The sequence below is a fragment of the Silurus meridionalis genome, chromosome 9 (genome assembly GCF_014805685.1).
Source record: "Silurus meridionalis isolate SWU-2019-XX chromosome 9, ASM1480568v1, whole genome shotgun sequence".
NCBI classification, from domain to species: domain Eukaryota; kingdom Metazoa; phylum Chordata; class Actinopteri; order Siluriformes; family Siluridae; genus Silurus; species Silurus meridionalis.
The window spans coordinates 18591669-18604647 of NC_060892.1; the positions used below are offsets into that span (position 1 = coordinate 18591669).

Consider the following 12979-nt stretch of genomic DNA (forward strand, 5'->3'; position numbering starts at 1 on the left):
TTTATTTATTTATTTTTTCCATTAAGATGCTGGAGAGCTATCACTAAGTTGTCATGAGCCTACTGTGTGTGGTCTTCTGAGGAAGCGGCATTTTACTTTTTGCATGGGTAAAACTGTTATTGGGCAGTGAGTTTTTAAATAATTTTAAATTATAGGTTTAATTTATATTTTTCCTCTGAGATTTTGAAATAAACATCTCTAAAAATAGAGAGATGTTTCTATTTATGCACACTGGACCTAAACTTTCTCAGCAGCAGGTTCCATATTGAAGCGGTCTTCACATCTGCTTTAAATTAAGAAATTTTCCCACTGTGGGATGAATAAAGGTATATCTTATAAAGGTATAAAGGTATATCTTTACACACAGGAGGTCCTGTGTTTGACCACCAGTGAAGCCATGCCTTTAAGGCTCTGATTCTACTTCTGTAATGCTTTTTGTCCATTGCAGTTACAAGCGCAATGAAGTAACATTCAAAACTGTTTATTAATTTGCAGAATTGAGTAAAAATATGTGGGAAAATATTAGCTTTCTTAACATAACTGGTGATTTTTTGTAAATAAACCTCATTCATGTTTGCATTGTTCCACTGGAGGTTGAACCCAGGACCTTCTGTGTGTAAAAATGTGAGGACCACTATACTACTATACACTATTTGGTTTGGCCCTCGCTGTATTTAAGGCCATCTTGAAGGCGGAGTCTCTAAATTTTAGTAGCGCATGCACCTTGGCGGTTATCCATGGCTTCTGGTTGGAGCATGTGGTGATGGTCTTGGAGAGGGTCACATCATCGATGCACTTGCCGATGTAGCTGGTCACTGATCATGTGCACTCCTCCAAGTTTAAGAAAATCGCTGTTGGTTGCTGCCTCCCTAAACATGTGCCAGTCAGTGCATTCCAGTCCTGCAAAGCGGGTTGCAAAGTCCACATTCTGGTGAAATTTAGGGAGCACAGTCCTGAGATTGAATCCACTGTGTTGTTTTTTTTTTTTGTAAATTTTGCTAGCTTGGGGGTTTCAATATAGCGGTAATGTATTATGTGTTACCAGCCAGAGCAGCCCCTTTAAGAAGGTAGGGATGGAGGTAAGACATGTGACCGAGGCAAGCATCTTGACATGCATCAAGAGTGAGTCATAGACAAATATGGTGGAGAGAATTTGGTAATTTTCCAAAATAAAACATTGTTCAGAATCAGTTGATAAATAAAACGAATATAATGTAAGTTATGTATTGTTTCTGTATGGACTGGTACCAATTGTCCGTGGCCCGGGGTTGGGGACCACTGCACTAAAGTAGACTAAAGAACTTGTAATCCTGTCAATCAAAAACAGAAAGCTGAGGTATGTTGGGAATAAGTTTCCCAAAACTGTATAGTTGCAATATGGACAGTTTTTACCTGAATCAATATTTCTGCTCATTTATGCTGTTTAGTTGACAGTATGATTTGATAGTGTAGTGGTCATTACGTCTTTTTTTACACACAGATGGTTGTGGGATCAACCCCCAGTGGAATCATGCAGCTGTCAAACATGAATGAGGTTAATTTTTTTGTCACCATTTAGAAAACTAAAATATTCCCACAATTTTTTACTCAATTCTGCAAATAAATATATATTTATAAAATGTGGGTGTTTCTGCATTGTGCTTGTAACAGCAATGGACAAAAAATATTACAAAAGTAAAAATAGTGGCTCAAACGCATGGCTCCACTGGGGGTTGAACCTAGGACCTTCTGTGTGTAAAGTAGACGTGATGACTACATTATGGAACCTGTAGTTAAAAAGGTTGATGTTTCAACTTTCAATTGAAAAAAGATTTATTAGAAAATTTACTGACTCAAATGTCACACGCATCTCCACTGTTTTGAGCGTGTTAAGCGCCAGGATTTAATGACTGCACTATGTCTCTCAGGCCATTCTACAATGAAGCAGGATAGTTGCCTGAAAACTGATTTTCCAGCTTTTTGGACTAGCTCCTCTTAGCCACAATATAAGGATCAATGATAAGGATTAATCTTCCTTATATTAATGAATTAATCATGTACTACATTATTTGAAAAGCACTTAAATTCCTGTCAACCGAGAACGGAAAGCTGAGGGTACGTTGGGAACAAGTTTTCCAAAAGTGTATAGTTGCAATCTGAAAAAAATTTGGCCCGAATCGTTATTTATGCATCATTTATGCTATAGTGGACCCCTTGTGGCTCCATAGTGTAGTGGTCATCATGTCTGCTTTACACACAGAAGGTCCTGGGTTTGACACCCAGTGGAACCATACAGCTGGCAAACCTGAATAAGGTTTATATTTTTGTCACAAATTATTACTCAATCCTGTAAATAAATAAACAGTTGCTGTTGTGCTTGTAACAGCAATGGAAAAAAAAATTACAAAAGTAAAAATAGCGGCTCAAACGCATGGCTCCACCAGGGGTTGAACCCAGGACCTTCTGCGTGTAAAGCAGACGTGATGACCACTACACTATGGAACCTGCAGCTGAGAGGGCTAATGTCCAATGTGCATAAATAGAAATATCTCTTTTAAAATCTCAGTGAAAAAATATTTATTAAACTTAGAAAACTCACTGACTCAAAAGTCACTGTTTTGAGCGTGTTAAGCTCCAGGTTTTTATGACTGAACCATGACTTATTTTCTTAAAAAAATAAAAACGTAAGTAAATATAAAGTAACCATATCCTGGTAGCAGCAAATTAAAATAAAAGGTTCAAGAGGATAGTTGCATTGGGCGTCAAAACCCAAGACCTCCTGCGTGTAAAACAGACTTGATAACTGCTATACTACAGAACCTGTTAGTCAGAAAGCTGATGTCCTATGTGCATAAATAGGAACATCTCTCAAAATCCCAGTGGAACAATGATAATTTATTTCAGAAGACTCACTGACTCAAATGTCCCCAGATTTTGCCCAACAATTCAAATGAGTTTCTTTTTCTAACTTCGCTTTGTGATTCATTACAGCAATCACTTTGGGCATGACCAACTACGGAAGCTCCTATGACAGCACATCTGTCTTGACAGGTCGACCAGTCTGTCCCCCACTTACAATGTGTTTCGCGCTTTATTCCCATGACTGACTACATCAAGCTCTCTCAGCACATCCAGTTTTAAATGAGTTCAGGGAGGTTGCATCCCACCAGTGTCCTTCGTCATATGGAGCAACCATCTCAGGCAGGGACCCTCACCTGATGTGCATCACGTGCATGGGCCCTGTAACAGCAACGGACAAAAAAGCATTCCAAAATTAAATTCCACTGAGGGTCAGAACCAAAGATGATGTGATGACCGCTACACTATGGAACCTGTTGCTGGGAAGCTTAATGGGGAACAATTTTCTCAAAACTGTATAGTTGCAATCTGAAACATATTACGTGAATTGTTATTTCTGCCCATTTCTGCTGTTTAGATGACCATGTGGTTCCATAAGGTAGTAGTCATCACATCTGCTTTACATGCAGAAGGTCCTGGGTTCAACCCCAGTGGGAAATGTTTGTCACCAGTTATGTTAAGAAAGCTAAGATATTGCCAAAATCTTTTACTCAATTCTGCAAATAAATAAACATGTTGGTATGTTTCTTCATTGAGCTTGAAGCAGCAATGGACAAAAAGCATTACAGAACTAGAAGCTCCAGTGAATGGCTCGACTGGGGGTCAAACCCAGGGCCATCTACATGTAAACCAGCTGTGATGACCACTACAGTATGGAACCTGGTGCTGAGAAAATTCATGTCTAATGTGCATAAATAGAAACATCTCTCTGAAAATCTCAGAGGAAAGATATAAATTAAACTTACAAACTCCACTGACACAAAAGGCTCCAGGTTTTGCCAATAATAGTTTTAGCGATGCATACGAGTTTATTACTGTTGCTGACATTACTGAGTAAAATGCGGCTTCTTCAGAAGACCACACACAGTGGGCTTATGACCACCGAGCGATAGATCTCACTCACACACCAACTACCTGCATGTCTTCCCTCACCATATCCATGAACCTCCTCCTTGGCCTTCCTCTTTTCCTCCTTCCTGGTAGCGCCATTCTCAGCATTCTCCTATATATATATGAAGTAACCATATCCTGCTAGCTGGACCAATAGGGTCCCCTACCTGGTTCCATAGTGTAGTGGTCATCATGTATGCTTTAGACAAAGAAGGTTCTGGGTTCAAAGGCCAGTAGAACCATATATTTGAAAAGAAAACGACTATTAGGATTAAATAAAAAAACATCAATTTAAAAAAATAAAAACCAGTATTGTGCTTCAGCTAACAGGAATTAATTCCCCCACCTAAATAATTATGTTAATTACAAAACTAGTTAACGTATGCATATATAACATATATATTGTGTGCAGTGTGTGTAGTGATGACAAATGGCATTTCACACAACATTAAAGTTCATATAATTCAAGAGTAAAAATTATTTAATGACATTTTATATTATGAGATTTATTTGTTCAAATACATTTCTAATAAACATTTTTTTAAATCTCTGGGAAAGCTCAGCTTTCACCATTATTAAATAAAAAAAAAAATACAGACTAATTTTATAAAGCAACCGATCCACATCCAAAAATAAATAAAAACCCACAAGGAATTTGAGGTCAATAAATGACTTATTTGTCTGCAGAATTAGCTGTATATACTTTGTACATACATAGCATGTTCCATCATAACTGGTATTATAACAAACATATTTTAAACATATATGACAAAGAGATGAGGGAAAACAGTTATTCCACTGACTAGAAACAGGTAATTGAACAAATCACTTAAAAACCTTACAAAAACAAAACAAAACAAAAAAAACATAATTTACACTTTATTCTGAACAGCCGGACTTCTACTCATTTCTGAAATCCACTCAGACAATCACGTGACTGCAGTGCAGTGTATAAAATCGTGCAGATTTAAGGCAGAAGCTTTGGGGAACATTCACATCAAGTCAATTAAAATAAAAAATAGTCACGTCTCTGATTATTATTCTCTGGTGACTTTTAGCATTTTAAGAGTTGAGTCAGAATAGTGATCCAGCAAGAAAGTTGACAGGAAGGCTACAGTTCCTCAACCAACCAGTCTATACACCCAAGGAGAGCAGGAAATCATCTCAGTACACACAACTAAACAAAACACTGGTCACATTTTGCCCCATTCTGAAGTTTGATGTAAGTATTAACTGAAGCTCATGACCTGTATCTGCAGGACTTTGTGCTGCTGCCACATGATTGGCTCATAGGCACTTGCATGAATGTTTTCTTAATAACACATAACAGTAAAGAGTATCTCCTCTTACAAAAATTGTAACCATACTGAAGTCCTTTGTGAAAGAGTAGGCCAGCAAGAAATTAAGATAAATGATTTTGCACAAGTCTTCAAAAATAGTTAACACTAACAATTCAAAAAACGATTTTTGTCATTAGTAATTAATGCATAACTATTAGAAACGCAAAGTAGCAAAGATTTGCATGAAAAGTTGCAATTGGTGGAGTGTTCAGGAAGCTGAGTACAGTTCCTTAATACAGTTTCACTTTATACATACTGTGAAGTATACAGTGAGTCTGGAACACAGTACTGCTGATTTACTTTGGCACAATAATATCTAACCAGCTTTGAAGTAAGATCATTCCTAATTTACTATCATTTTACTTTAATCTCATTTTGCTAGCTGACGAACAACTAATGACACCTCAGTCATATCCCAGGAATACCAAACACCAGGTCTTTACTTCACATATACTGTAAATATCAAAGAATTATTGCTCTAAATCTTTGGTGAGTAAATTAGGCAAAACTGTCATTTAGACAAAATAATTTTTGGAACCACATTGAGTTCCACCCCTGTTTGTCCACAACATGAATTTCAAGCTGTAACAAACTGGACAGTCAAAACATTGAAATGCTTCATCTATTTTGACCAAGCATAGCTTCTGCTGCAGATGGTAAGGTTATGATTTGACATCAGCAGCATGAATCCTTGGACACAATTTGCCTTGTTAACAGCATGGTGTCATGTTGTTGGGAATGTTTTCTTGAAACACCCTGTGCCCACTTATTGTTGCTGACTGTGTACATACCTTTATGGTCATTGTCAGATTTCAATGGTTTCTTCCAGCAGAAGAATATCACAAAGTTAACTCAAACTGGGACGTGATTGAACGAGAAGTGCATGTGTAAAACCTGCACCAATCAAATAATACAGTGATGTCAGCATGGACCAAACCTCAAAGGAATTTGAGAGGTTTACAAGCAAAGGGAATTTTGCCCAGTAGTAGATTGGTGATTCTAATAAAGTGGACAGTGAGTGTGTTATTAGCAAACTGCACCAAATGACATTGAAAAAAGCTGGAATTATCTTCACTGGTGAGAATGTGAACGTGTGTAGGTATAGAGTGAGTCAGTGTGGAACAGATGTTAAGCTGATGCTTTAATGTGAATGATTTGAGTAATTAAGTTACAGGTCTATCTATCTAAAATTTGAAAATTTAGGTGAAATAACATGTGACTATAGTTAAGCATCCAGTGATTTAGCTGAGGGAGGAGATATTGATGAGTCCTCTGGCACCAATTCATCGATGGGATGGTCTACCTGTTAAAAAGAAAATAATAAAAATACCAAATTATAGAGGACAAAAATTCAGATAGTATTGAAGGTGAAAAAAGATCATGAAAGCCCTGAAAGGTAAAATAAATCCAAAGGAAAAACATTCACTTTTTAGAAAACAGCTGGAAAATATTATTTCCAACAGGTGCAACTAACTTGTTATGTCATCCGTACCAATCAGGGGACCAAACAAAAAAAAATGCGAATAATTAGTGTGTTACATTCGTTTTTTGCCAGCTTGATTGGGAAAATGTTGCTGGATGGAATAGCTAAAAAGACAAAAAAGTATACATGTACACTACCATTCAAATGTTTATACAGAGTTTTATACAGTTTATACTGAAATCTTTTTTCTATTATTTTTGACAAATTATGACACTGAAGTAACCAGGAATATTCAAATTGTCAAATTTTGCATGTTTGGCTCTGATAAAGAACTTATGTAAGATAGAGAACAGGAAAGGTGATGTTAGCAGACTGCAAAGGTCTAAAAAAAAAAAACAAAAAAAAAAAACACCCAACTAGCAAAGAACACATTTGGCAAGTTTAACAAAGAGGCAAAGTAAATCTTCATACCGTTATCTACCTAATATGTTGCATATTTTAAAAAATGAACTTTTTATAGGGAGTAATAAATAATAATATATATTTTTTTATTTCATATATATATATATATATATATATATATATATATATATATATATATATATATATATATATATATATATATATATGTTGGAGAGGTTTGAATAGATGAGGTTGATTTTGTGACTGGTGTCTTTTACACATGAGTTGATATCAGGAGTGCTTTCCTAAAGGGACAGGAATAATTTGGGTCTGTGGGAATCAGAATTCTTGCTAATTTGGTACAGGGTCATATACGTATTTTACTTGATCAAATACAAATTAATTTATAACCTTTCTATAAAATTTTTGTTTTATGAATTTTTTTTTTTATTCTGTCTCTCTCTCTTAAAATAAACCTACAACAAAAATTCTGGACTGTTCATTGTAAGGGGTAGATTTACACAGGGGATCAAATAATTATTTCCCCCACAATATATATACATATATATAAGATCATTCAGCAATATTCTGTCTAAAATTTCAAGATTTTCAAGAATAAATTTCTTATTTATACTGAACTGTAGTATAAAAGCAACACTGCGATGAATGAATATCGGCGATGTTGCTGAAATGTCCAACACAAAAAGCATTGAAGCACATTTATAAAGATTAAAACAAAACTTGTCAATCATATTTGACCTTATGAAAGCTCACCCTGTGCTTGAGATATGACAGGTAGGTGTCCCAGCCCAGTGTGATTGTATTCACGTACAACACACGGAACTTAGCTGGCAAGAAGTAGAAGTTGAACATCTGTGCGGTCGGCCAAACACACCAGTCCGCCTGATGGGAAGGAATGATGAAATTTATATATATAAAAAAAATGCCTGCTTCTCTCTTTTGGTATACCAAAAAAGTAGACATTATTAGGAATTCACTTGCACTCAATTACACTGTTGTTAATGCAATGTTTTCTACAATCTCTAGAAGAATAGAATGTGTAACATCCAAAATTATTGCAGATGTTCATTTGTAAATCTTACCTTATAGAACTCCCAGAATTTCTCTTTAAACTCTGTGCAGCCTTTTAACACACCCTGACCCTCCATTACACCCATACCTTAACACACACAAAATTATTATAATTAATTCTTTTTACATTTATGGGTATATCTTAGCTTTTCTTATAAATATATATAAAAATAACAAACACCTCTTGCTGCAGTATAATGTAAACCAAAATAATATAGATTGTAGGGGTGCACTTTTCAGACCGAATATGGCAATATGTATTTTGTATGATGCTCTTTAATGCTGATGGATAGTGATAGCTAAATTATGTTAAGCAGTTGGGGGGCATGGCAAAGGTCCCCTAGTGGTCTAGTGGTTAGGATGCGGCGCTCTCACCGCTGCGGCCCCGGGTTCAATCCCCGGTCAGGAGACTAACCCCAGCCACTCTTAGTGCCGGTCCCAAGCCTGAATAAATGGGGAGGGTTGCGTTAGGAAGGGCATCCAGCGTAAAAACATGTGCCAAATCAAACATGCGGAGGATCCGCTGTGGGGACCCGTAGCGGGAGAAGCCGAAAGAAAGTTTAGTTGGGGGCATGGCAAAAAATTTTATTTCGCCATTGTTACATTAAGTGCTGGGTTTTATTTACTGCCTGGCCAAAAATAAATAAAAAATTCAAATAGGTAAAAGCCCTTAATTGGACAGAGACCAGATTTAACCTCCTACTCCGCATCTTTGTGATCTGAATAAAACTTTAGACAATTGTTTGACTCTTTCATCATCAAAACATTCAAGTTCCTTGCAAGAAATTAATACAACTCTGGAAATAAATGGTGCGACATTGAATAAGATTATCAAAACGATGCCATGGCGAATACGCAAAAGGCTTCGAGTTTGTAACTTTTTTCAGGCAGGCAGCGTATTAACAATGTAATGATATTTAAAAGAAACCATATTAGTGAATCAGTGAAGGTAGTTGAAAAAGAGAATAAGGTTTTGCATTATAGCTGACAAGGTGAGTGAAAAGACTGGAAAAAGGACCTGTGCGTGTCTCAGTGCTCGCAACCCTAAACTGCTCTCACACTTTTTAAGATGTGTTAAGATTTTATACCTTTATATTTTTTCACAGAGGACACTCACAGCGCATACAGGTTTTGCTTTGATTACTATCAATTAGAGGTGTGCGATTACTTGGCACCAATAGTTGATCGCAGGAACTATTGGAAAAAAACATTTTTGGATAGTTTTTCTGGGTTGCGTTATACAGGTTTGCTCTAGAGGCAAATCACTGATAAAACATGCTGTTTATTTGAAGCGTTTTTATTAAAAAAAAATTTATGAAACTGTTATTTATTTGGTGTGTTACTACTTGTTTCAGTTCGAATGCATGTCTTTTATTTTCCTCTATATTTATTTATATAATTAATATATTTATATTCCATTTAGCATGTTTTCATGATTCAGTACTGTAATAATGTTCAGTACTATTTTACATTAAATGTTATTTATTTATTTTATCCAGTATCCATTTAAATAGCTATCCATAATTTGGTTATCGGCAAGTACGATCCAACCTAGCAATCAGTATGAGTAAATTCCACTATTACCTCTATAACCTCTACTCTCAGTGATCATGAAGTATGTTCCTTATCATTCATACTAACACATGGTGTTGAATTTTGATGAGGAAGAATTTTAACACTACCCGATAGCAGAATCAGTATCAGTGTATCCCTATTAATGCTAAGTAAAAGTCTTATTTCATTGAATAAATAAACATGGTTATGTTAGATATAGTTACATAAGTAGCATGCATAATTGCAGGATTAACAAAAAAAATGGTCCATACCCATGAAGTACCACACTCCAAAAAGTGGTGAGGCAACAATCTGATCGATCAGAACTTTCTTGGCAACAGTCTTTAAAACTTTTCCAGTATAAGTCCTGTCCAACCACTGATACCAGTAGTGCAAAAACGGGCCCATGGTACATCCGACTGCAAACATGCGCCCTAGAAGGAGAGGAGGACCAGAAATTTTTTCAATTACAAATACATCTGAAAATTGAAAACACTATTAAAATCATTGCTTTTTTTTTTTTTTTTATTTATAACCGGAATATGAGGCGTCAGTTATTTTTTATAACAGAAAACATACTGTTATAAAAAATATTAAATAAAAAAACCTGACGCCTCATATTCCGGTTATTTTTAAAAAAAGTTATTTTTCTAATTTATCTGCTGTATTTTATTTTATTAACTTTTCAGGCAAGTTGTACAGTAATTCCCCGTTTATCGCGGTGGTTACGTTGCAAAACCGCCTGTGATAAACATAAAACCACGATAAACAGACACAACACCAAAAAAGCTATTTTATGTATACAGTACTGTACTGTATTAACATTTTACTTCATTTTTTAATTAATCATTGTATTTTTATTAATGAATGTCGTTATTGTAACTCAATAAGTTTTTGGTCTATCGTGCTATCCGAAAGAGAGATCGGAAAATTAGAGAAACAACTTAGTTATGTGGCGCGTGACTCGAACCGGGTAAAGCGGGGGATTACTTGTATTTTGATATGCAAATATGCACGGCGCATTTTAATTAACATGTAAATTTGTTCGTGACGTCATCATTGCCCTGCCCCTCCTCCAAGGGCGACATTTACCCCGGCGACTTTTTTTCAAAAAGATTTCTCAACACAGAGATGTACATAAAGCCGAGTAATGAAATATAAAAATATATGAACATATGTGTACAACAGCCAGATGTTGTGTCCTCGCAGCAGTAAAGTAACGTGGTTAGTGTGTGAGAGGTGAGACCTGTACGCTTCCAGTCTCGGATCTTCTCAGGGTCCTGTCTCTTCTCCCTGGTCTGCTGAATGCAGTCCCCCAGAGCGAGCATCCCTCCACTGCTCACTACATTAGTCACGATCAGAAATCTCCCTGAAAACAGCGGCTTCCAGTAGAAAGAGATCCGCACAAGCAGGCTTTTAGTCTGAGCCATCAGGACTCACCTTTTGTGTCCGGGGAATTTAGAATCATTTACAATAAAAAAACAAAACCCCTACAACAAATCCACCTGCTTATATAACATAAACCACAAAACACAACAGGAACTCTGTAGGAACAAACCGATCCGGTAACCTGACATGTGTTCATGAACGGCTCGTAACACTAACAGGAACCGGTAGTCTTCCGTATTCTTTAATCAGGATTTCAAAATAAAAGCAACATGTAAAGAATCACTGTATAATAATAAAAGCGTCACAAATGAGGTTTTGTTAAATGTATCCAGTTAATGTTAGTTAACTTTAAAGTTTCTTGACATTTTTTTACTTTGATATATATACTTTGACTTCTTGGATTCGTGAACAACACAGGTGCAAACTAACTGATCATCAGCTCAAAATTCCATCTGTAGAAAAGTTGATATAAATCACTGTGTTCTTTTTTAAATGCAACAAGAAAGTGGCAGGAAATTAGAGTCCCACACGTGTCCTTTTCTTACAAATTTATGCTGTAAACAAAATCTTCAAACACTTATTGCAGAAGAACCCCACTCTGCCCCTGCAGCACTTTACCCCACCCTAATTTTCCCCACACTGCCCCACTATGCTCTCCCTTTTTTTGACCCACTCCACCCCACACTGCCTTCCCTCTGCTTTGCTCACTCCGGCCCACTCCACCCACAATGCTTTCCCTTTGCTTTGCCCCACTTCACCCCACCTTGCCCCCCTCTGCTTTGCTCACTCTGCCCACACTGCTTTTTCTCTGCTTTGCTCACTCTGCCCCACACTGCCACACTGCTTTTCCTCTCTTTTCCTTTCTGCTGCTTTTGATATTACATCAGAAAAGGAATGAAGTCATTGTATTTTACATTGTATTTTATAGTTGTGAATCAAATATTAAATGAATGCAATGTACAAAATCGAATATAAATTGTTTGTGTTAAAGCGTTCAATTCGTGTTGCTCAGGCTCTGCGACAAAAGCGCTCTGAAACTCCAGTTTGTTTTGCTGAGCAATTTCAACACTAAATTAAACAATGCACTAATATGTTTTATTGAATAAATTTTACTAATGTTACACACTATGCTTCAAGATTAGCAAAAAAAAAATCAATTTCAATCTTGATTTATAATGTCTCTCTACATATTTAATGATATAATGGTTATTATATGACAGGATTAATGAGATCAGGAGCTATTTTCAGATAGGATCTAAGTAATGAGTGGGGAAATTCAGCAGTTTCACAGTGTTAACCATATGTACCATGGGATTAGATGGGATTGAGCCAAATATTTGAATATGCATTTCGCATTTTAGAGAACAGCGCAATCAAACCCAAGCCACTAATGCTGTCTTCATGTCGTCTAAAATGCTAGTTATTAGACAATTTATCTCCTCTTTGCTTGTATGCATTTGTGTATGGCCAAAAGTATGTGGACACCTGTCCATAATTTTCAGAAGTAGGTCTACCCCAACACTTTTGCCCCAAATTGGGAAACACACAATTGTCTAAGTAAATAATTATCTCTAATTTAGAATTTATTTTCTTTTGAGAGCCATAAAGACATGGATTGACAGGGTCGGTGTTGAAGAACATTTATATGTTCTCATCTGACATCAGGGCCTGAACTCTCTGAATGAGTACTAATCCCCAAAACTAAAATCTAGTGGCAACTTTCAATTATAAATGGAGACTTTTATAACAGCAAAAAGGGTACCAGTTCCATGTTTTGAATGGAATGTTCAAGAACCATATTCTGTTGTTGTTAATGTATGAATGTGGTGCT

General features: G+C 36.2%; 1 protein-coding gene across 1 annotated transcript; it reads right to left on the minus strand.

The window, feature by feature from the left end:
* Positions 1 to 4438: 4438 nt before the first annotated feature.
* On the minus strand, positions 4439 to 11381 carry mpv17l2 (MPV17 mitochondrial inner membrane protein like 2). The gene is made up of 5 exons (XM_046858478.1): positions 11006 to 11381; positions 10032 to 10193; positions 8217 to 8293; positions 7888 to 8016; positions 4439 to 6591 (listed from the first exon to the last, which is right to left on the minus strand). The coding sequence occupies exons 1-5, from the start codon at positions 11187 to 11189 to the stop codon at positions 6514 to 6516; spliced, it is 630 nt and encodes a 209-aa protein (XP_046714434.1). The 5' UTR covers positions 11190 to 11381; the 3' UTR covers positions 4439 to 6513.
* Positions 11382 to 12979: the final 1598 nt, after the last annotated feature.